This window comes from Cherax quadricarinatus, chromosome 48 (genome assembly GCF_038502225.1).
Source record: "Cherax quadricarinatus isolate ZL_2023a chromosome 48, ASM3850222v1, whole genome shotgun sequence".
In the NCBI taxonomy this organism is placed as follows: Eukaryota; Metazoa; Arthropoda; class Malacostraca; order Decapoda; family Parastacidae; genus Cherax; species Cherax quadricarinatus.
In genome coordinates this window covers 1,063,342-1,089,890 of record NC_091339.1, presented here as the reverse complement: position 1 = coordinate 1,089,890, position 26,549 = coordinate 1,063,342, and the positions used below count along the sequence as shown (strand labels likewise).

Below are 26,549 nucleotides of genomic sequence, written 5' to 3'. Positions count from 1 at the left end.
ATTGGAATGAAAAAAGTTCGTTAACCGGGGGTCCACTGTACTAAGGTTTTGCGTGACATACTGTCCATCCTCTGGGCTTTTCAAATTTGGATTCAAATTTTTATTTCTTTGGGAACGGTTGAAGTCCCTTGATTTGTACTCCTGGGAACACAGGCGAGAAAGATCCATGATAATACAGCCTCTCCTCACTTAGCGACATACTCGTTTACCGGCGACTCGGACTTACGACGGTGTTTCTGACCAGCATGCATACCTAAATAATGTATATTAGAGCTGATTTCCTCTATTCTGTTTATTACAATATACAGTACACTACAGTATAAACATTTATAAATATACCAGAAATGTTATAAATGGTGCAAATATGACAGTAAAACAGTATTAAAGATGGTTGACACAAATCCACTGCCATTATAGTATGCTCCACACTTAGCGATGAATTCGTTTACCAACGTGGTCTTAGGAACGGAACTCCGTCGTTAAGTGAGGAGAGGCTGTATTCACTTGGAAAATCCTAGGGACAAGTGCCAAATCTGCACAGGAAGATCATTCCCTGCAAAAGCAAAAGACTCAGCAGGAGATGCTAGATCCAACAATGAAAAGGAGGAGCACCATGAGTACACTAAGAGACAACACAATAAGTGTTGAGCTGTTCAATTGCCTCCCAGCATACATAAGGGGGATTACCAATAGACCTCTGGCTGTTTTCAAGAAGATGCTAGACAGGAACCTAAAGTCAGTGCCTGACAGCCAGGCAGTGGAGCATATGTCGGGTTATGTGTGGCCAACATTAACAGCCTGGTTGATCAGGCCCCGATCCACCACAAGGCCTGATCACGGACTGGGCTACGGGGGCGTTGACCCCTGAAACCCCTTCAGGTGTAGTATACAATGTGTGAGTTACATGATATTAGATAAGGAAAATTAGAGCTTGGAATACATTAATCCATTTTCCATTGTTTCTTGTTGGAACATATGCTCTGGGTAATCAACTTTCAAATTAGGATGGATTTTCAGGAACATGTTAATGTCCTAAGTTGAGGATCTAGTGTATCTATTATGACTATTGCAAAGGTTCATGACCTTTTTTAAAACAATTTACCTAAATAATAATGGCTATGATTGCCATGGGTTTAGCACTTTCATGTGACAATAATATAATTATACAGTTTGTAATTAAAGTTTATGTACAATTTTCTTTTGTTTTATTATGTATTTCAGTATAATTACCTCCATATATTTACTATATGTGACTTAACCCTTTGACTGTTTTGGTCATATACACACGTCTTATGAGCCACCGTTTTTGACGTATATACATATACTCATAAATTCTAGCGGCTTCAAATCAAGCAGGAGAAAGCTGGTAGGCCCACATGTGAGGGAATGGGTCTGTGTGGTCAGTGTGCACCATATAAAAAAATCCTGCAGCACGCAGTGCATAATGAGAAAAAAAAAACTCTGACCGTTTTTTTTAATTAAAATGCCGACTTTGTGGTCTATTTTCAAACGTAAACAAATGATGTCATTTTCCAATAAATGTCCATGTAGCCATTCTAATATGCAGTCATGAATGGGTTGACATTATTTATACAATTATTACAATAATGCCGTAGTCTGTATAACAATAAATCAGAAGGGCCTGGAGACGTGACTGATGAACAAAGAAAATGTTATTTTAGAGCCAGTAATGTCTGCATTATTCATTCTGGACCCTATTTTGAAAGTGGCATATTTTTTAATATGCATGAAATTGGCCAAATTGCAAATTTCTAACCATGTTATTGGGTAGTTGAAATTGGTAAATGGGCAGTTTCTTGTACTCAATCGATAGAAAAAATAGAGCTCTAAAGAAATAGCTATGAGTTTGGTCGACTGGAACAATGGAATTAGCCGAAAATAGGGCTCAAAGTGAGCGAAATCACCGATTTGTAAATATTGCCGAGGTCACTAACTTCACGAGAGCATAATTCCGTCAGTTTTCCATCAGATTTCATTCTTTTGGTGTCATTACAATCGGGAAACGATTCTCTATTATTTCATAAGAAAAAATAATTTTTTTCGGAAATTTTGCGATACCAGGAGACACCTCAGGATTTGGGGTTGCGACAGTGAAGGGTTAACTAAATAAAGAACGAAATGCAATTAAACTAAACTTGAGCTGAGCTCGGCATCCAGTTTTTTAAAAGAAAATACGTAATTGCAACAAGAGCTTTAAAGTCTACAAATACTGTAACAAATATAAGAGAAATGAGAATGTCTATATGCAGAAAAAACAAATTAATTGTTACTATAGAATATCGTAAATGTAAACTCCCAGGAAGCACTGATCGGGCATACTATTGCTGCTTGTGGCCCAGTGGTCAACTTTTCCATCACATCTTCCCTGAAATAAGTCACTTAGTCTGACTTTTTTGTGGGGAGTTATCCTAGGTAATTTATACATATGTTACATGTACTATACGTACATATATGATAATTTGGGTAAGTGTATTTATGTGTACCTGTACCTAAATAAACTTACATCATACAGGAATTTGTGTAGTTTCCTTTTGAAGTATTGCTGTATCATATTTTATATGCTGGCAATTAAAGCATGCAGTTATTCCATAGGTAATAACACACATCACTGAACATAAAGCTCCTCCCTATTAAAAGACGGAATGGGGCGGAAAGTTATCGTAGCAACCTGCTGCCTGAACCAGTGGGCCATGGACTTTCAAGGTAACCTGGACCGTATCATTGATTCCATACAGCAGGCTAAGGCTGCTGGAGCCACATACAGGAGTGGTCCTGAGCTTGAGATACCGTAAGTTTATGCTGTATAGTTTGTAGAAGAATGGTTCAGAGAACCGACATGTTGATAAATTAGACACATGTGCAACTCTTGGGTATCTTTATTGAGGAAACGTTTTGCCACACAGTGGCTTCATCAGTCCATACATAGGAGAAACTTGAAGAACAGGAGGAGAATGAAGTAATCAGTCCCTCAACCTTGAGTCGATGTGTTCAGTCCATCAATCTTGAGTAGAATACGGCATATGAGCGGAGAAGCAGCTTATAAACCATATGGCATGAGAGGTGCAGCAGTCATAGGTAGTGTCACATTTGTTCAATGTGGAAGTAGGTCGTGCCCAAGAATTAGGCAAGCGAAGAATTCCTAAAGATACCCAAGAGTTGCACATGTGTCTAATTTATCAACATGCTGTATAGTGTTGGTATCTATATTTTATATGAGTAAAGTCTTTGTTTTGCTGTTATAATCATATTAGAAAATATATAAATACAGTATACCTGTCTTTATGTCCCACAAGTTTAGTACATATTGTACTTTCCCCATGAATATAAAAATACCGTAATACTCTTTCTTTAAACAGTTGAATTTACAAGCCAAGAGCTATTATCCTATGTCAGACTTATAAACAATGGTGAAGATTAAGGGAAAAGTGTATTATATTCTTATCTCATATACTGTGTGAATATCTGTACAGATGAGTCATCTCCACTAATTCATGGGCTTCCCTATATACTGGGTTTGATTATCCAACATTCTTATTGAAGGAGAACCCATGAATAGATTTGATTATTTGAATGGTTTTCTGGTGTACAGTATTGGCTTTCCCACTCCCAAATCTTGCTATGCTGGTCGTTCAAGTATTGTTTACTGTAATTTTTACCATTTAATCTATTATAGCTTAGTTAATCTTAAGTTAACTTTAAGCCTGCCCATAATGCTCTGCATGCAAGGGGCTTTTGGCATGTACACCCAACTACTATAATTCCTTGTACAATTATGTATCATGTCTTAACCCTTAAACTGTCCAAACGTAGATCTTCTTTTGTTTTTTACTTTTGAAAATGTGTAAAAAACTTTGATCTACATTTTTTTTTGTTATATTTGAAAATATGTAAAAAAACGTAGATCTACTTTTGGAGCACTACGCATGTGAATGTAGATCTGGTTGGACAGTTTAAGGGTTAATAAACTATTGTTATTATTATTATTATTATTATTATTATTATTATTATTATTACGTATTATTATAAAGATATACAGTGGACCCCCGGTTAACGATATTTTTTCACTTCAGAAGTATGTTCAGGTGCCAGTACTGACCGAATTTGTTCCCATAAGGAATATTGTGAAGTAGATTAGTCCATTTCAGACCCCCAAACATACACGTACAAACACACTTACATAAATACACTTACATAATTGGTCGCATTCAGAGGTGATCGTTATGCGGGGGTCCACTGTATTATTGTCTCAAATGCAGAAGAAACCCAGTTCTGAAAAAAATTGTTATACAGACATCACTTTATATTATTTGCGGTATTATTTGTATTTATTTGCCTCGAGGAATGTAACCCCCCCCCCATAAATTTGTAGGGAAAACTGTAATATACTGGACTTCCTATCTGTATTCTACAAAGATGGTTGAGTGTACAGGTGTCCCTCACTTTATGCAGTATATAAATTTAAGAACCATGGCTGCTGTACTAAAAATTTTATACTATTTTCACTCATTTTCAGAGGATACAGTTGTGCAGATCACTACTATGAGAGTGATACATTGCTTCACTCGTGGGAGGTGGTGGCAGAGCTGCTCCGCCATCCATCATGTACAGACATTATAATTGATGTAGGCCTTCCAGTTATGCACAAAAATGTCACTTACAATTGTAGATTAGTGTTCCTAAACAGGTAAGGGTCTTTAGTAAATCTTTCTTTCAACACACTGGCCATATTCCACCGAGGCGGGGTGGCCTGGAAGGAAAAATGAAAGTTTCTATTTTTACATTTAGTAATGTACATATACAGAAGAAGGGGTTACTAGCCCCTTGCTCCCGGCATTTTAGTAACCTCTTACGACACGCATGGCTTACAGAGGAATAATTCTGTTCCACTTCGCAATGGAGCTTTAGTAAATATTTATTTAATATTAATAGATGATAAATAAATACTAAATCTCCATGGGGAAGTGGAACAGAATTCTTCCTCCATAAGCCATGTGTGTCATAAGAGGAGACTAAAATGCCGAGAGCAAAGGCAAGAAACCCCTTCTCCTGTATGTATTACTAAATTTAAAAAGAGAAACTTTCATTTTTCTTTTTTAGGTTACACTGCCTCAGTGAGATATGGCTGGTTTGATTAAAAAAAAAAAAAAATAAATATCACTTGCCTATTTTTCTCTCCAAAGCAAAAACTTAAAAAAATTTGTAAACCGACTATTAGTGGTGAGAGTATTAATAAATCGGTGTAAGAAAGATGGGATGAATAATAGAATAGATGAGGGGGAAAAAAGATAAGTTGAATGTTGAGATGTCTGTGGATATTTTTCATAAATATATCGTCAAAGGGAACTGTACCATTGTATTGTATAGTAGCGGCAACACTTGTGTAGGTGTTAGACATGGTCTTCAAATGTTGCAATGAAGAGGCTGGAGGCAGTGAAGATGTCATGTGTGAGATCAATATGTGGTGTGAATATTATGCAGAGAATAAAGAGTGTAAAAATTAGAAGACCATGTGGGGTTTGCTAAAGATAATTTGATCATTTAGAAAGGATGGAGCATGATTGGTTAACCAAGAGGGTATGTAAATCCAGGGTGAATGAAAGGAGGTTTTGATGACCCTGGAAGTGTAGAAGGAAAAAGTGAAGGAGGTTTTAAGTGATAGGAGATTGAGTAGGCATTTGTTATGTCCAAGCAGAGTAGAAACAGTGGTTTTTGGGATTTGATGTGTTATTGGACTGTGATCAAGGTAACATTCATGAAGGGATTCAGGGAAAATCAGTTAGCTACACTTAAATTCTGGAAGTGAGAGGTACAGTGCTTGCACTCTGAAGGATGGGTAGGATATGATTCAGTGTATCCCTTTAATTGTAATACTCATGCCTTTCTGGCAAGATCAGTATTGGATGAGTGATGCTGAATGAGTTTCCTTCTTTGGGTTGCCTTACCTTAGTGGGAAAGAAGTAATGTAGTAAATTTAGTTTTTTACTTCTAATGCATCATTTACCTTGCAACAAGTGATATTTATTGAATATGATAGTTTAAATATCCACAATTATAATAGATTTTTTCTAGGAACAACTAGATTTATTTCTTCCTCCATAAACCATGCCTATCATAAGAGGCAACTAAAATGCTGGGAGCAAGGTGCTAGTAACCCCTTCGCCTGTACAAACTACAAAATTTAGAAAGAAAAACTTTTGTTTTTCTTTTTAGGTCACCCTACCTCGGTGGGATATGGCCAGTTTGTTAAAAAAAAAAATTATAATAGAAAATTTTATGCACTCAGGAAAATTCTTCTCATCCGTCCAAAGTTAATTCTGTGTGATGATGGCAACTACCGGGAGACCAGATGGTTTACTGCCTGGCACAAGGTGAGAATTCAGTGTTTGATTTTATCTTCTTTTTCATAATAATTTAACAAAATTCAAAACTTAAAATATATACTGTATATTGCAGCTGTTGCATATATCTGCATTTGTGATTGTATTTTTTTGTCATCTTTTTGTCTAGTGCCATGTCCGGTATTACAGGTAGTAGTGCTACCATATTGATAAAGGTGGCTTGTGACAGCACTTTTGGCACACAGCTGAAGTACCTGGGTTTGATCCTGGGACAGATGGAGATGTTGGTTATATTTCCTTACACTTGTTGCCTGTGTTCTCCCAATAGTATTAGTTTATGAAGCACTTGAAAGAAAAGTGTTTTCTATTAGTCTTTTCATTTTCTCCTTCAGAGTTTGATAGTTTGACCATAGTATTTTTCTTCATGAGCTTAACCACTATGTTCGCAGAGAGTTCACATAAAGCTGATAAGTAAGACAAATGTGCAACAGTTAGGTTATGTCACTGAGGAGAGGCTGTATTGGGATGCCATAAACTATGACCAATCATATCTGGTTAAGATTAAGATGTTTATTTTGACAAATTACATGGTTGTACAGAGGAATATAATTGGGTGTACATGCCAAAAGCCCCTTTGTATGCAGAGCATTTTGGGCAAACTTAAAGATTAACTTAACCCTTTCAGGGTCGAGAGGCCCTCTCCTAAACTTGTTTTCAGGGTCGAAAGTTTTTCCGAAAAAAAAAAATTTTCTTACGAAATGAGAGAGAATCTTTTCCTGATCATAATGACACCAAAAGTATGAAATTTGATGGAAAACAGAATTATACTCTCGCGAAGTTAGTGGTCTCGACGATGTTTATGCATCGGCGATTTTGCCCACTTTGAGCCCTATTTTTGGCCAATTCCAGTGTACTTGTCGAAAAAATCATAAATATTTCGCTAGAACTACATTTTTTCTATCTAATGAGTACAAGGAACCACCCATTTACCGATTTCAACTATCCAATACAGTGGTCAGAATTTAGCAATTTTACCAATTTCACACAAATTTCAAAAGATGCCAATTTCCGAATAGGGTCCAGAATAAACAAGAAAGACATTCCTGGCACTAAAATAACATTTCCTCTGTTCATTAGTCATGTCCCCATGCCCCTCTTACATTCTTTTGCTTTCCACTTTGAATTTTTATTCTCACAAAAAATGGAAGATTTACTGTTATGCAGACTACTGCATTGGTGTAGAAATGGTATAAATATTATCAACGCACTTGTGAAAGAATATTAGACTCACCAGTTGACGTGTATTGGACGCATAGCATGATTTGTTTACTTTTGAACTTTGGTAAAAATCGAACATTTCTGCTAGTTTGAGCTCAATTTCCAGGTAGTTTTCTTTGTAAAAGAAGTTGGATGTCCTGGCCCTAAGCGAAACAAAGCTGAAGGGGGTAGGGGAGTTTCAGTGGGGGGAAATAAATGGGATTAAATCTGGAGTATCTGAGAGAGTTAGAGCAAAGGAAGGGGTAGCAGTAATGTTGAATGATCAGTTATGGAAGGAGAAAAGAGAATATGAATGTGTAAATTCAAGAATTATGTGGATTAAAGTAAAGGTTGGATGCGAGAAGTGGGTCATAATAAGCATGTATGCACCTGGAGAAGAGAGGAATGCAGAGGAGAGAGAGAGATTTTGGGAGATGTTAAGTGAATGTATAGGAGCCTTTGAACCAAGTGAAGAGAGTAATTGTGGTAGGGGACCTGAATGCTAAAGTAGGAGAAACTTTTAGAGAGGGTGTGGTAGGTAAGTTTGGGGTGCCAGGTGTAAATGATAATGGGAGCCCTTTGATTGAACTTTGTATAGAAAGGGGTTTAGTTATAGGTAATACATATTTTAAGAAAAAGAGGATAAATAAGTATACAAGATATGATGTAGGGTGAAATGACAGTAGTTTGTTGGATTATGTATTGGTAGATAAAAGACTGTTGAGTAGACTTGAGGATGTACATGTTTATAGAGGGGCCACAGATATATCAGATCACTTTCTAGTTGTAGCTACACTGAGAGTAAAAGGTAGATGGGATACAAGGAGAATAGAAGCATCAAGGAAGAGAGAGGTGAAGGTTTATAAACTAAAAGAGGAGGCAGTTAGGGTAAGATATAAACAGCTATTGGAGGATAGATGGGCAAATGAGAGCATAGGCAATGGGGTCGAAGAGGTATGGGGTAGGTTTAAAAATGTAGTGTTAGAGTGTTCAGCAGAAGTTTGTGGTTACAGGAAAGTGGGTGCGGGAGGGAAGAGGAGCGATTGGTGGAATGATGATGTAAAGAGAGTAGTAAGGGAGAAAAAGTTAGCATATGAGAAGTTTTTACAAAGTAGAAGTGATGCAAGGAGGGAAGAGTATATGGAGAAAAAGAGAGAGGTTAAGAGAGTGGTGAAGCAATGTAAAAAGAGAGCAAATGAGAGAGTGGGTGAGATGTTATCAACAAATTTTGTTGAAAATAAGAAAAAGTTTTGGAGTGAGATTAACAAGTTAAGGAAGCCTAGAGAACAAATGGATTTGTCAGTTAAAAATAGGAGAGGAGAGTTATTAAATGCAGAGTTAGAGGTATTGGGAAGATGGAGGGAATATTTTGAGGAATTGTTAAATGTTGATGAAGATAGGGAAGCTGTGATTTCGTGTATAGGGCAAGGAGGAATAACATCTTGCAGGAGTGAGGAAGAGCCAGTTGTGAGTGTGGAGGAAGTTCGTGAGGCAGTAGGTAAAATGAAAGGGGGTAAGGCAGCCGGGATTGATGGGATAAAGATAGAAATGTTAAAAGCAGGTGGGGATATAGTTTTGGAGTGGTTGGTGCAATTATTTAATAAATGTATGGAAGAGGGTAAGGTACCTAGGGATTGGCAGAGAGCATGCATAGTTCCCTTGTATAAAGGCAAAGGGGATAAAAGAGAGTGCAAAAATCATAGGGGGATAAGTCTGTTGAGTATACCTGGTAAAGTGTATGGTAGAGTTATTATTGAAAGAATTAAGAGTAAGATGGAGAATAGGATAGCAGATGAACAAGGAGGCTTTAGGAAAGGTAGGGGGTGTGTGGACCAGGTGTTTACAGTGAAACATATAAGTGAACAGTATTTAGATAAGGCTAAAGAGGTCTTTGTGGCATTTATGGATTTGGAAAAGGCATATGACAGGGTGGATAGGGGGGCAATGTAGCAGATGTTGCAGGTGTATGGTGTAGGAGGTAGGTTACTGAAAGCAGTGAAGAGTTTTTACGAGGATAGTGAGGCTCAAGTTAGAGTATGTAGGAAAGAGGGAAATTATTTCCCAGTAAAAGTAGGCCTTAGACAAGGATGTGTGATGTCACCGTGGTTGTTTAATATATTTATAGATGGGGTTGTAAGAGAAGTAAATGCGAGGGTCTTGGCAAGAGGCGTGGAGTTAAAAGATAAAGAATCACACACAAAGTGGGAGTTGTCACAGTTGCTCTTTGCTGATGACACTGTGCTCTTGGGAGATTCTGAAGAGAAATTGCAGAGATTGGTGGATGAATTTGGTAGGGTGTGCAAAAGAAGAAAATTAAAGGTGAATACAGGAAAGAGTAAGGTTATGAGGATAACAAAAAGATTAGGTGATGAAAGATTGGATATCAGATTGGAGGGAGAGAGTATGGAGGAGGTGAATGTATTCAGATATTTGGGAGTGGACGTGTCAGCAGATGGGTCTATGAAAGATGAAGTGAATCATAGAATTGATGGAGGCAAAGAGGGGAATGTATGAGAGTATAGTTTTACCAACGCTCTTATATGGGTGTGAAGCATGGGTGATGAATGTTGCAGCGAGGAGAAGGCTGGAGGCAGTGGAGATGTCATGTCTGAGGGCAATGTGTGGTGTGAATATAATGCAGAGAATTCGTAGTTTGGAAGTTAGGAGGAGGTGCGGGATTACCAAAACTGTTGTCCAGAGGGCTGAGGAAGGGTTGTTGAGGTGGTTCAGACATGTAGAGAGAATGGAGCGAAACAGAATGACTTCAAGAGTGTATCAGTCTGTAGTGGAAGGAAGGCGGGGTAGGGGTCGGCCTAGGAAAGGTTGGAGGGAGGGGGTAAAGGAGGTTTTGTGGGCGAGGGGCTTGGACTTCCAGCAGGCATGCGTGAGCGTGTTTGGTAGGAGTGAATGGAGACAAATGGTTTTTAATACTTGACGTGCTGTTGGAGTGTGAGCAAAGTAACATTTATGAAGGGGCTCAGGGAAACCGGCAGGCCGGACTTGAGTCCTGGAGATGGGAAGTACAGTGCCTGCACTCTGAAGGAGGGGTGTAAATGTTGCAGTTTAAAAACTGTAGTGTAAAGCACCCTTCTGGCAAGACAGTGATGGAGTGAATGATGGTGAAAGTTTTTCTTTTTTGGGCCACCCTGCCTTGGTGGGAATCGGCCAGTGTGATGATAATAAAATAATAATAATAAAAAAATTAAAAGGATTGTATAAACAAAAGGAAATCATCTCAACAATCATATAGGCAGCCTCTCACCCAGCCTACATCCTCAGCAGCCCCTACAATCAACTATTTCTGAGGGTTACCCATCACTGCTGTGCTTATCCCACTTCTGGGAGTTTAAGCTGAGTAACCATGATTGTCATGCAACCTTAGACAATGCAATGACATTTACCGATTTCACCTATCCAATAAAGTGGTCAGAAATTGGCAATTTTACCAATTTCACACAAATTTCAGATGATGCCAATTTCCAAATAGGGTCCAGAATAAACAAGACAGACATTCCTGGCACTAAAATAACATTTTCTCTGTTCATTAGTCACATCCTCAGGCCCTTCTTACATCTCTTTTGCTTTCCACTTTGAATTTTTATTCTCACAAAAAATAGAAGATTTACTATTGTAGATGATTTACTGAATTAGTGTAGAAATGGTATAAATAATATCAGCACACTTGTGAAAGAATATTAGACTCGCCAGTTGACGTGTATTGGACGCTTGGCATTGTTTGTGTACCTTTGAACTTTGAGCTCAATTTTAAGGTACAGTACTTTTCATTATGAAACCAATCAAAATCATCTCAATTTCTGTAATATGTCTTCCATTCTATAAAATGAGACCAGGAAAACTAAAATACAACCATAAATACCATACGAAAATACACTGCAAAGTCACTGTTTTAAACCAAAAACATGGTCCGAGTTTTTTTTTTCTCATTGTGCACTGTGTGCTGCAGGATTTTTTTTATACTGTGCACACTGACCACATAGACCCATTCTTTCATATGTAGGCCTACCAGCTTTCTCTCACTAGATTTGAAGGCGCTAGAATTTAGGCGTACTAGTACGTCAATAACCCTGGTGCGTAAGCCGTACTAGTACGTTGGAAACCCTGTAAGGGTTAAGATTAGGAAGGCAATTATACATAGCTCATATGGTCATTAGATGAGTTACCGTGAGTACAGGAGAATTGTATATTCTATCAGGTAATGCAACATGGTTTTAATAAGTCGAGTAGAGACTTGTTACACTATTGAATTAATTGATAAAGATTACAGTATTACAATGTGACAATTTAAAACAATTTACAATATGATCTATTACAGTTTAGTACTATTTAAAACAATAAAATTTTGTATTACAATGGAACAGTTATCATTATGATGTACTGTATTACAATCTAGTACATACTATTTAAAACAATGAAAAACAGACATCCTAATTTTGAAGTAGTAAGTAGTTGAGCATTCATCAGCACAATATGAGTAGCTTTTGAGAAACTGGAAGTGATTAGGTACGGTTTGTCTGGTTAATTTTGGGTGATGAGGTGATTTCTTATTAGGGCCTTAAACTGATTTGCAGACAGGGGTCCTTTAGTGTGTTCTGGCAATGAATTCCAGATCTTCGGGCCTTTTATATGCATAGCATTTTTGCATAGGGAGAGGTGACCACGAGAGATATCGAAGAGTGGTCTGTGTCTCGTATTATAGTTGTGTGTTCTGTTATAGTTATCAATGTGTGATGAATGGTTTAAAAAAAAAAAAGACAAGTTGAAGATTGAGACACTTATGCAACACATGGGAATCTTTATTCAGGACACATTTCACCACACGGTGGCTTCATCAGTCCAATACAAAGCAGAAAGGTATAAGGAGAGGAGGAGTTTGAGGTAATCAGTCCCTCAGCCTAGAGTTGATGTGTTCAGTCCATCAGTCTTGTAGAATGTAAAGCATAGGGCCATAGACGTGGCTTATATACTGTAGTCAGGTGAGGTGAAGCAGGAGTAGGCGGGGTCATAGTGGAACCATCCACTAGTCTAAGTAGGTCTTCATCATTCAACACTTTCACCATCATTTGTACATAATTACTGTCTTTGCAGAGGCACTCAGATACGACAGTTCAGATGTCACTCCAAACAGCCAATATCCCAAAACCCTCCTTTAAAGTGCAGGCATTGTACTTCCGACTTCCAGGAGTCAAGTCTGGCTAACCAGTTTCCCTGAATCCCTTCACAAAATATTACTCTCCTCACACTCCGACAGGTCGTCAATTCCCAAAACCATTTGTCTCCATTCACCCCTATCTAACATGGTCATGCATGCTTGCTGTAAGTTCAAGCCCCTCTCCGACAAAACCTCCCTTTCCCCCTCCCCCCAACCTTTCCTAGGCCGCCCCCTGCACGCCTTCCTATATCTACAAATTTATAAGCTCTCCCAGTCATTCTGCTTTCTTCCATTCTCTTTAAATGACCAAACCATCTCAACAACCACTCTTCAGCCCTCTGGCTAATACTTTTAGTAACTCCACACCTAATTTCCACACTATGAATTCTCTGCATAATATTTACACCACACATTGCCCTTAGACACGACATTTCCACTGCCTCCAGTCTCCTCTTTATCTAAATCATTTAATACCCTCATCACTTTACTCTTATCTATGTTCACTTTCAACTTTCTACCTTTACACACCCTCCCAAACTCGTCCACTAACCTTTGCAACTTTTCTTTAGAATCTCCCAAAAGCACAGTATCATCAGCAAAAAGTTACCTTCTGGAAATTAGAAGTATTTACCATATTTTCCATCATATAAGGCGCACAACAAAAGTAACATAACGGTACATGAGTTCTAGCGAAATAGCTATGATTTTAGTTGGCTGGAATATTGGAAATGGCCGAAAATAGGGCTCAAATTGAGTGAAATCGCCGATGCATAAATATCGTTGAGACCGTTACCTTCGCGAGAGCATAATTCCGTAAGTTTTCCATCATATTTCATACTTTTGGTGTCATTATGATTGGGAAAAGATTCTCTATCGCTTCATATGTAAAAATTCTTTTTCTTTCTTTTGAAAAATTTTTGACCCTGAGAACGAGTTTTGGAGAGGGCCTCTTGACCCTCAAAGGGTTAAGCATGACCCAAAGACTCCCCTTAACCCTGACCTTGAGCATATAAGGCATAAAAGTGTACCTTATCTTTTGGAAAATATGGTACAGGTTGGCCATCACTTATCCAGCAATCAATAATCTGGCACTAATTTTGACTAGCATAATTTAAAATTTCTGGGTCGCTACGCCAACCTGCCACTACTATTTGGTGGCGCTACTCCCTGCATAAGTCATTCTAATTTCTTTTTCTCCATTTATTGTTATAACCTGCTCACTTTTAGTCCTAGCCATGGTTCCAACAAATAAAAGAAGTGCTTCTTGTTGTGTAAAGCACATACACTCTACGTTATTCTTTGAAGCCACTATCGGTTGCCATGAGTTCAGCTCACTCAGATAAGCTGTGACCAGTAAATATGGACCCGCTTATGAGAGAATAGGTCTGTGTGGTAAGTGTACACTATATAAAAAAAATCTTGCAGCACACAGTCCATAATGAGATAAAACTGAGACTGTGTTTTTGTGTAAAACAGCAAGTTGCGGTGTATTTTCGTGTATTTTTTGTGGTTGTATTCTTGTTTTCTTGGTCTCATTTGATAGAATGAAAGATATATTACAGAAATAGATATGATTTTGATTGGTTTTGCGATGGAAAGCACCTTGAAATTGAGCTCAAAGTAGCGGAAATGTTCAATTATTGCTGATGTTCATGAGTAAACAATTGACGTCACCATCCAATGCGTGTCCAACTGGCTGGTCTAATATGCAGTCACGAATGATTGATATTATTTATACAATTATTGCAATAATGCAGTAGTCTGCATAACAGTAAATCTTCTATTTTTTGTGTAATAAAAATTCAAAATGGAAAGCAAGCGTAATATCAGAGGGGCCTGGAGACATGACTAATGAACAGAAAAAATATTTTGCCAGGAATGTCTGCATTGTTTATTCTGGACCCTATTTTGAAATTGGCATTTCTTGAAATTTGTGTGAAATTGGCCAAATTACTAATTTCTGATCACTTTATTAACCCCTTGACTGTTGCAACCCCCAAATCCTGAGGTGTCTCCTGGTGTCGCAAAATTTCCAAAAAAAAAAAAAAAATTTATTTTATGAAATGGAGAATCGTTTCCCAATTGTAATGACACCAAAAGAACGAAATTTTATGGAAAACTGAGGGAATTACGCTCTTGCGAAGTTAGTGACCGCGGCGATATTTACGAATCGGCGATTTCGCCCACTTTGAGCCCTATTTTTAGCTAATTCCATTGATCCAGTCAACCAAACTCATAGCTATCTCTTTAGAACTCCATTTTTTTTATCGATTGAGTACAAGAAACTGCCCATTTACCAATTTCAACTACCCAATAACATGGTCAGAGATTTGCAATTTGGCCAATTTCATGAAAATTAAAAAATATGACAATTTCAAAATAGGGTCCAGAATGAACTATGCAGACATTCCTGGCTCTAAAATAACATTTTCTTTGTTCATCAGTCACATCTCCAGGCCCCTCTGATATTACTCTTGCTTTCTATTTTGAATTTTTATTCAAACAAAAAATAGAAGATTTACTGTTATGCAGACTACTGCAATATTGAAATAATTGTATAAATAACGTCAACCCATTCATGACTGCATATTAGAATGGCTAGTTGGACATTTATTGGAAAATTATATCATTTGTTTACTTTTGAACATCGGCAAAAATCAAACATTTCCCCTGCTTTGAGCTCCATTTCAAGGTTCTTTTCATAGTAAAACCAATCAAAATCACCTCTATTTCTATAATATGTTTTCCATTCTATCAAATGAGACCACAAAAACGAGAATAGAACCCTAAATACTATACGAAAATAGACCACAAATTTGGCATTTTAAAAAAAATGGTCGAAGTTTTTTTTTCTCATTATGCACTGCATGCTGCAGGATTTTTTTGATATGGTGCACACTGACCACACAGACCCATTCTCTCACGTGTGGGCCTACCAGCTTTCTCCTACTTGATTTGAAGCCGCTAGAATTTATGAGTATATATATGTCAAACACGGTGGCTTGTAAGACGTATATATACGACCAAAATTGTCAAAGGGTTAAGTAGTTGGCATAGGTAAATGAGCATTTTCTTGTACTCATTCGACAGAATGGAAGGAATACATGTACGTACTAGCAAAATAGCTGAGTTTGGTAGATTGGAACAATGGAATGGGCCAAAAATAGGGCGTAAAGTGGGTAAAATCTCCAATGATTAAATATTGCTGTGAGGTTAAGTGTACAGTGGTACCTTGACTTACGAGTTTAATTTGTTCTGTGACCTAGCTCATAACTCAATTTGCTCGTATATCAAATCAGTTTTCCTCATTGGAATTAATGGAAATGCCATTAATCCGTTAGAGCAGAATTCCTGGCTCTCAGGAAGCAAGAGAAAATACTTCAGTACTTCAATAGAACTGTCATATATGAGTGCCTCTGCAAAGACAGTGATTATGTATGAGTGAGGTGAAAGTGTTGAATGACGATGAAAGTATTTTCTTTTTTTGGGGAATTTCTTTCTTTTTGGGTCACCTTGCCTCGATGGGAGACGACCGACGTGTTGAAAAAAACTCTGATATCAACTCTGCGGCTTATTTATCCATCACAATTGATCTAATATGACATAATAAACAATATAAATAACATAGAAACATGATATATACTCTAGAATGAATAAAATGTCATTATGTGACGGGTGGTGGCGGCCACTCCTGAGGTAAAAATAATTATTGCTCTGACCATATCTTCCCATTCTTGCCCTTCTGAGGTCTTATTATAAGAGAAAACGGAGTGTTTGTGAGGCTAACTGCTAGTTTCATAAGGAAAACACTGAAACAAAAGCGATTTTCTCTGAATTTTTTTCCCTGAGTCAGGAAACCGGCCTACGTTTTGGGTGAATATCTCAGAAATTTGGCAAAATAACTGCACAAAATGCAAGAACAACACAAGAAAGATGCTTCCACAGTGAGGTAACCATGTGCACTGTTGTGGTGTTCGCTGCACCAACTAATGGTGGCGTATCTGAAGCTCGCTCGTAACTCAGATTTTGGCTTGCAATTCAAAGCAAAAAATTGACTTGAATGACAGCTCGTAACTCGGAAAACTCGTAAGTTGGGGCACTTGTAAGTCAAGGTACCACTGTATTTTAACCTAACCCCTCTGTAATCCAGCAAAATCACTAATCTGGCAGCCTACAGGACCTGATGATGCCTGATTAGTGATGGTCAACCTGTATTTGTGTACTTTTTATATTAATGCTGTACATTTACACGTCTGTATCATTCAGAGCCGTCAAGTGGAGGATTACTATTTGCCAAGAATGATAAGCAGACAAACAGGACAGATCACTGTGCCATTTGGTGAGGCACTTATTGCCACAAGAGACACCTGCATTGGCTATGAAATTTGTGAGGAACTTTGGAATCCAGAAAGGTACGGTTCAGGACTTCCTCTTATTATTACTACTTATTATAATCTCTATCATTAGTTGAAGTTTCTTAACTATAATAAGAAAAAGGATTCTTTTTATTTTTCATTATTCATCATCAACTTATTTTTGCATTTATTACATTAATACCATCTGTACTATGCAGTAAGAGGACTGTTAGACTTGTGCAAATGTTTATGAAATTTTGTATCTACTCCATATTCAGAAATTCACTGAAAATTTATTCTTTATAATTAATGTTTTTGTAGGTTTTAAAATGTGAACAACAGCTTTTTAAGATATTAGTAGTAATTTTGCAGCATTTTTATTATGCTGTACATGTATTCTTCTGCTAAGTTCAACACTAACAGATGCAGGCGGGTCCTGCTTATACAGCAGGTTAGGTTCCGGGCTACCACTGTAAAGTGAAGCATAATCTTTTTTCACATTCAAATGCATATACATAAAAGCCTGATAACATGTTTACACTATCATATATTATATGAACAATAAAACTAGGTCTAAAACTGCATATGCAGAACAGTACACGCATTACTTGCCTTAAAATATTTTCGTACATTGCTTATAGTGAGTCGTGAACATATTTATTGTAGGTAGCCTGAATAAGTGAATGGGTATAATTGAAAACTGCTGCATTAGTGAAATGCTGTAAAGTGACACCCTCCTGTATCTGTATCTATACTACTCTCTCTAACTCTTGATCATCATCATTTCAATATCTTTCAAATCTTAAATGAACAGTGCAAGTCAGTCACTCTTTTGATGCTCTTTCATTTCTTTCAAATAATAAAAATAAAATTATTTTCTTCTTTTGATTTAAATAACTTCTGCATAATGCAGCTACTGTGCAGCTACATTATTTCCCTATCGCGTGACTTCGGCATTTTATGGAGAGGGAGCATGGACACAGGGGTCATCCCACACACACTAAAAACAACAGACACAGCCCCACTCCACAAAGGTGGCAGTAAAGCAATTGCAAAGAACTACAGACCAATAACACTAACATCCCATATCATAAAAATCTTTGAGAGGGTTCTAAGAAGCAAGATAGCCAACCACCTAGATACTCATCAATTACACAACCCAGGGGCAACACGGGTTTAGAGCAGGTTGCTCCTGCCTGTCCCAGCTACTGGACCATTATGACAAGGTCTTCGATGCTGTAGAGGATAAACAAAATACAGATGTAGTACAGTAGACCATCATTTAGCATGAGTGTATTTAGCACGATTTGGGTATTGCACGATTGAAGAATTGCGGCACAATTTTATGTAACGTGTCGTATAATTTAACACAGTTCAGTTTTTGGGAAGGAAAAAAAATTCTCTTGTGCTCAAGCACTGCCTTGTTGTGGAGCAGTCAGGGAGCCCTCCCGCCATCCCCTACCACTCCCCAACACCACCCCACCATCCCAGCATTCGTAATTCATGCATGCCCAGTCCAGTCTTTCTCTGCTACAAGGCAGCTGTGTTTGTGAATTGTGTTATATTTTAATTACTATATCCTGTATCTGCCAAGCAATCATGACACCCAGTAGCCATACCAGTGTTGCTGAAAGTGGCATGAAGAGGCATAAGCACTTAAGTCTTAGAATTAACAAAGAAACAAAGATATTAGACGAGATAACCTGTAGCCGTAATAAAGTGTTACTTTGTACACAGAAAAAGAGGTAAACATGAGTTTGTGACTGAATGACTGACTGACTTACTGAGTGACTTGACTGACTTACTGAGTGACTTGACTGACTTACTGAGTGACTTGACTGACTTACTGAGTGACTTGACCGACTTACTGAGTGACTTGACTGACTTACTGAGTGACTTGACTGACTGCATGACTTGAAGTTAGATATTCCAGTACAACCATCGCCTTCAGTACCAAAACCTCTACCATCCACCTCAGCCCAGTAGGGCCACAGCATAACTCTCCACTCTCTTCACAATCATCTGCAAACACCAGCACCCACAATTTAAGATAAGGCATACTATTATTTCTGTTGCATTTGTAGTCTTAAGCAGTAAAAACAACACTATACATAACAGCAATGAACTAAAACTACATTTTCACTTTTATTTTTGTAAGATGTGGAGACCTAAAAATAAAGTTGTTTGGCTTTTGGGGGCTCCCAGGAACGTAACCCTATTTTTCCCATAAGTTCTTCAGTTCATCTAACACGATTTTACCTAACACGGCATTTTTCAGGAATGTAACTACCATGCTATATGATGGTCTACTGTATACACAGACTTTGCAAAAGCTTTCGACAAGTGTGACCATTGCGTAATGACACACAAAATGCGTGATAAAGGAATAACAGGAAAAGTTGGTAGATGGATCAACAACTTCCTGACAAATAGAACACAAAGAGTAATAGTAAACAGAGTAAAGTCCCAGGCAGCCACGGTAAAAAGCTCTGTTTCACAAGGCACAGTACTCGCTTGCGTTCTATTCCTCATCCTCAATCCTGACATAGACAGAGATGTAAGCCATAGCTCCGTGTCTTCCTTTGCGGATGACACCCGGATTACCATGACAGTGACCTCCATCAAAGACACTGCGAGACTCCAAGCGGACATCAACCAAATCTTTGAATGGGCCACTCAAAACTATATGAAGTTCAATGAGGAGAAATTTCAACTTCTCTGATATGGGAAACTTGAAGAAATTAAGAATGTATCAGGGTATACAACAAATTCTAACCATGCAATAGAGCGGAAAAGTAATGTGAAGGACCTGGGAGTGATAATGTCAGAGGATCTCGCCTTCAGAGACTACAACAATGTATCTACATCATCTGCTAGGAAAATGATAAGATGGATAATGAGAACCTTCAAAACTAGGGACTCCAAGCCCATGATTCTCTTCAAATCGCTTGTGCTCTCTAGGCTGGAATACTGCTGTATGCTAACAGCCCCCTTCAAGGCTGGCGACATTGCAGACCTGGAGAGTGTACAAAGAACATTCACGCCACACAAGTATGGTAAGGCACCTAAACCACTGGGAACAGTTGAGGGTCCTTGATCTGTATTCCTTCGAATGCAGGCGAGAGAGATACATGATAATATACATTTGGAAGGTCCTGGAGGGATTGGTACCAAACCTGCACACGAAAATCACTCCCTATGAAAGCAAAAGACTTGGCAGGAGATTCAACATTCCCCCAATGAAAAGCAGGGGTGCCATGAGTACACAGAGAGACAACACAGTAAGTGTCTGGGGCCCAAGACTGTTCAATTGCCTCCCAGCATACATAAGGGGGATTACCAATAGACCCTTGGCTGTTTTCAAGAAGGCACTGGACAGGCACCTAAAGTCAGTACCTGACCAACTGGGCTGTGGTTCGTACATAAGCTTGTGTGCAGCCAGCAGTAGCAGCCTGGTTGATCAGACCCTGATCCACCATGAGGCCTGGTCTCAGACTGGGCTGTGGGGGCATTGACCCCTGAAACCCTCTCCAGGTAAACTATACTCTTGAGCATTCTTTTTTTGCCTCTATTCTTAAGCGTTATTTTTCCCACAGTGCCTACATTTATTTCACTCCTCTACTCTACAATTCACCTGTTCTTTTTTTTTATTTGAATTCTAACACATTCACTTCCTCCTCTCCATACTCCTTCCCTCCAAGTGCCAGATCAACCAGGCTATGATGGCCAGTATGCCCCTAACAGCAACAGCCTGGTTGAACAGGGGATCAACGAAGAAGTCCGGTCAAAGGCCAGGCTGCCAGGATAGAAAAACCCTTGAAGCCATTTGCAGACAGATAAATAAATCTCCTTTCTCTTGTCTATGCTCACTTTTACCTTCATTTAAATACCCACCTCCCCTACACCAACCTTTAAAACTTCTCTTCAGAATTTCCTGAAAGTACTTTCTTCTGCAAAGAGCCAGCTGTATTTTCATATCAGTATCATTATATAAAACAGAAGAATGGATGGCAACTCTCATGGTGGTTCATGCATATAGCAAGCTCAGTGCTATAACCACTCAGCCACAGAGCTTACAGTAGGGGTGGTTACTGTTTTGGGCTTACTATATGCATGGACCATAATTTGAGTCTCCATCCATTCTTCTCTTGATTCATTGACAGTCATTCATTACAACTTATAATGCATATACTGTTTCATTATCATTTAACCTTGTACTTTTCCCGACACCAGCATTCACTATTTTACTGCTTTCTAATTCACCTTATCTTATCCTTTTTTGCAATTCATAAATGCATTGCTTACTTACAAATATTTGTTCAAATATAAACACACATTATATACATCTCTTATCCTTCCTAAACTGTTCATATTCTTCTGCAATTCTATTTGTCTTACCTTAATTTTGCTGTATACTTTGAACACCATATCTACTAACAGACTTACTCACTTATAATTCTTGCTCTTTTCTTTCTTCTTTTCCTTATACACAGAGGAACCTTGTATGGTTCCTTCCAATTTTTAGGTATTTTCCCTTCTTTCATGTATATATTAATAAACCAACCAAGCAGCCACTCCAAAACAGTATTCCTACTTACTTTCAGAATCTTATTCATAATCCCACTAACACCAGCCACTTTTAATCCCCCCTTTCTTCTTATCATTTGTAGACCTGTTTTTGCTTTTATACTATAAATTTACACATAATGCACTTTTCAGTTTAGATGTATTCTCAAATTAAATTTTTTTTTTTTTCTCAACAAGTCGGCCGTCTCCCACCGAGGCAGGGCGACCCAAAAAAGAAAGAAAATCCCCAAAAAGAAAATACTTTCATCATCATTCAACACTTTCACGTCACTCACACATAATCACTGTTTTTGCAGAGGTGCTCAGAACACAACAGTTTAGAAGCATATATGTATAAAGATACACAACATATCCCTCCAAACTGCTAATATCCCAAACCCCTCCTTTAGAGTGCAGGCATTGTACTTCCCATTTCCAGGACTCAAGTCCGGCTATATAAAAATAACCGGTTTCCCTGAATCCCTTCACTAAATATTACCCTGCTCACACTCCAACAGATCGTCAGGTCCCAAATACCATTCGTCTCCATTCACTTCTATCAAACACGCTGATGCATGCCTGCTGGAAGTCCAAACCCCTCGCCCACAAAACCTCCCTTACCCCTTCCTTCCAACCTTTTCGAGGATGACCCCTACCCTGCCTTCCTTCTCCTACAGATTTAAATGCTTTCCATGTCATTCTACTTTGATCCATTCTCTCTAAATATTTTTAAATATTTTTAAATATTATTTTATGTAGGCGACTAAAATGCCGGGAGCAAGGGGCTAGTAACCCCTTCTCCTGTATATATTACTAAATTTAAAAGGTGGAACTTTCGTTATTTCTTTTGGGCCACCCCACCTCAGTGGGATATGGCTGGTGCGTTGAAAGAAAGAAAGATTTTTTTATATTATGTCAGTCTTTTAGGAAAGATAACACTAATTTTTATTTTGCAGTTCTCACATTCCAATGTCTTTGGATGGTGCAGAGATAATTGTAAATGGCTCAGGCTCCTACACAGAGATAAGAAAGGGCTACGTCTCTCGAGATCTCATAATGTCTGCAACAGCCCGGAGTGGAGGCTGCTATCTTTTTGCTAACCAAAGAGGATGTGATGGTACGACTTAATTTCCAGGTTGCTTAATTATTTCATAGATTTTTGCTCAATTATTTTGTTGTATTATATTATTTTGCTATATTATTTTTATTATATTATGTTTGCTATACATCCTCTCCTCACTTAACGACAGAATTCCGTTCCTAAGACCACTTCAGTAAACAAATTTGTTGCTAAGTGAGGAGCATACTATAATGGTAGTGGGTTAATGTCATCCATGTTTGATATTCTTTTGTCATCTTTGCACCATTTATAACATTTCTGGAATATTTTTAAATGTTTATACAGTAGTGGACTGTATATTGTAATAAACAGAATACGTAGAAGAAATCAGCTCTAATATACATTATTTAGGTATGCATACTGGTCAGAGAGCCCATCGTAAGTCCGAGTCATTGGTAAACTAGTGTATATTGCTAAGTGAGGAGAGGCTGTATTATTATAATCTCTCTTAACCCCTTAACTGTTGAAACGTAGATTTACGTTTTTATGGCTAGCACTCCAAACGTAGATCTACGTTCTATTTTTTCTGCTTCCAAATTTGGCACGATTGGCCTGAGATGCCTGGTCAGCATAGAATGGGTCTTAACACTCGGTGTATGCAGTATTAAAAAAATCTGGACCCTCAGTTAACGATATCATCGGATAATGACACTTTTTGCACCTAAATATTGACTAAGTTAACGACAAAGAACTCGGTTAAAGTCATTAGTCTCAAACGTGTCTGTGCAGCCTGAGCAGCCCGGCCACTCCATGTACAGCCAGTGTGCCATTGTTTACAAGCCAGTGAGGACAATTCCACACATACATGCGATACATTTTGTATTTTTCCATTGTTTTTAGTGCTGGTAACTGCTAAATAAACCACCATGGGCCCAAAGAAAGCTTCTAGTGCCAGCCCTGTGGTAAAGAGGGTGAGAAATACTATTGAATTCAAGAAAGAGATCATTGCAAAATATGAAAGTGGAGTGCGTGTCTCCAAGCTGGCCAGGTTGTATAATAAACCCCATACAACCATCGCTACTATCTTGGCCAACAAAAAGGCAATCAAGGAAGCTGTTGTTGTGAAAGGTGCAAATGTGCTTACGAAACAGAGATCGCAAATACTCGAAGATGTGGAGAAGAGATTCTACTTTTAACTCTTGCCTCGGCAGGTCATTGCAGCTCTCCTTACTTACTCAGTCTCCCTACGATCCCCGTTGGGGAGGGGAACCTTTACCAGTGTTGTCTTCGCCTTGACTTGCACAATGAGCTATGCAAATCGTGTAAAGATCAAGCCAAAAAGTGGTGCCGTTGATGATTCAACGAAGCTTGCTCTTGCAACTGTTGTGCAGGGAGCATTGCTTGTAAAATCCAACTCTATTTTATCACTCAAAGAAGCATTCATTGTTGTGTGTCACGATGATGCTGAAGCAGAGAAGTTGCTTACTACAGAAGCCACCACTACTCTTACTGCTCAAGGGTTTACTGTTACATCATCATCTGCCCTCAGGGCAAGGAAATCAGTATTCCTGAAAAAACTGGATAAGATTCTGACCTCTCGACTAATTGATGAACTCAAGTCATCTATAGAAACTCAAAATACTTGGGCTACTGTTGACAGCATTACCAAAATCCCGAATGCATTGTCTATGCTCAAGGTCACCTTTACCGACGTGAACATGGCTGCCACTGCTCTGAACGAAGGTCTTGCTGTTTACTACTACTACATCAGTCCCACCTACATAGAAGCAGAGAGATACCACTACATCCAACCTTGCTGGAACTGCTATTCTTATCTTCACACCACCAAAGCATGTCCAGTAAAAGACAAGAAGTTCTGCACTACATGTGGTAGTGAGGGACACACCTTCAGTTCCTGTACCGCTGCTACTCCAACACAACCAGCATGTTTAAACTGCAAAAGTAATGATCACCATACACTGGCAGCAAAATGTCCTACAAGAAAGGATATTATGAAGAAAACACAAGATGCAGCAAAGAAAAAACCTACTAACAAACCAACGTATGCCGCAATTGCAAAGTTACAAGCAGACACTACAAAATTACTTCAAGCATCTACTCTACAAGCCAATCAACAGTCGTCTCCACCACCTCTCACAGCACCACCACCACCAGACGATATCTCTACCAAATTTTATTACTGCATGATGTTTGCTCACATGCAAAATGCTGCGAAACCTGGCTCTTCCAACACGCCTATTAATGAACTCCTTGCACTTAACAACATGCCATCATTTAACTTCCCTGCAAGTCCACCATCAGCTGAGATTTTGAAAATAATCCCGAAGATCATCAGTTTTGAAGCGCCAGATGACTTGAAGGAATTAATAATTGATAACGATGACGCATCCTCTTTTGAATCCTCCAATCAATATTCACCTGATAACATCCAAAACAGCACTACACCTCCTATTTGTCGATTGGCTCGTTGTGGCGGCGTCAATATCATTCCTTCGCCTCCACTCACCACTACACAAATGAACCAATCAGAAGCCACGATTCCACCACAGTCTTCTATACACTCTGTAGCGGAGACACCAACATTGAATGAACCATCAATGCTGCAACCACCAACAAAAACCTCACCAGTCATCACTCGACGTATTAATACAGAAGACCAACACCGAGATCAATACCTGCACTGGAAAGATATAACTTTTTATACGACTTCTGACCAAGAACCCACCATGAATGTCGACACTTTGTATGAGAAATTAGTCGACAGAACAGTCAAGTTTACAAATCGTAAAGGAACCCATTGCTCCTTCACGGCACTCAAGATGACCTGTGATCAGTTACAAGCCGACCCAGCATTTTGACCCAAGATTACAAGACTACTCATCGTTTCCTCCCAACAACTGCACAACATAAGGAATGCCTCCAACACTGAAGAAATGATGTAACTCCTGACTCACACTTCAACGACACCTGACCAATCAAGAAGCTAGCCTCCCTTGACCACGCCTCTAATTTCTGCCAGCCGCCAATCAACATCAAGAATACACAAAAAACCCGCACATAAAAGAGAGAAGCTTACGACGACGTTTCGGTCCGACTTGGACCATTGACAAAGTCACACTAACCACATGTGCGGCGTCTGGTTGTCTCTGTTGTGGACGTTTCGCCATCCAGTGGCTGGCTGGATGGTGAAACGTCTATGATGGGGATGCCCAGGTGTTGTGCATGTGTCTTAATTTCATCTTGTCGGTATTATATACAACTCTTGTACTACTACTACTACTACCACCACCCCCTCTTCCTACCTATATATAACCGTCCTGCTCCACCTCTGGTTAGTGTGACTTTGTCAATGGTCCAAGTCGGACCGAAACGTCATCGTAAGCTTCTCTCTTTTATGTGCGGGTTTTTTGTGTATCGTTCCAGTCACGGTATTGTGCCTTTTTTGTTATTTAACATCAAGAATGCAAGATGCAGATAGCTTGCCAGCCGGACGACTGAGTGTTCTCCTGTTTTTTGTGTTGCTGTTTCCGTCTGCTTCCAAGGCTTAGCTGTTGGGTCTAGTCCTGACTCTTCTCTCTTCATCTCAAGACATTCCTCTCACCGACTATTCTTCGAGCTGTCCCCACTTGCCCCTTGCCCCTAGTGGGTCCTTACCTGTGAGTCCTCTGTTCTGTTCTGATGTGGAGAGACTGTTGTTGGTGTGGATCAACGAGAAACAATTATCAGGATAGTGTTTCACTGTCAGTTATATGTCAGTTATA

The 26,549-nt window shown here is 38.8% G+C and overlaps 1 protein-coding gene across 4 annotated transcripts in view; it reads left to right on the top strand.

Annotated features, from left to right (window-relative positions):
* Window positions 1–26,549, top strand: part of Nadsyn (NAD synthetase) — a 110,041-nt gene that overhangs the window by 3,142 nt on the left and 80,350 nt on the right. For 3 of the 4 annotated variants that reach the window (XM_070094809.1, XM_070094808.1, XM_070094806.1), the window contains exons 2-6: window positions 2,614–2,809; window positions 4,535–4,705; window positions 6,305–6,389; window positions 17,053–17,198; window positions 22,664–22,824. In XM_070094809.1, the coding sequence (XP_069950910.1) occupies window positions 2,664–2,809; window positions 4,535–4,705; window positions 6,305–6,389; window positions 17,053–17,198; window positions 22,664–22,824 (709 nt within the window). In that variant the 5' untranslated portion in view covers window positions 2,614–2,663. Of the gene's footprint in view, window positions 1–2,602; window positions 2,810–4,534; window positions 4,706–6,304; window positions 6,390–17,052; window positions 17,199–22,663; window positions 22,825–26,549 lie in introns of all 4 variants that reach the window. The other variant, XM_070094807.1, reaches the window with a different exon arrangement.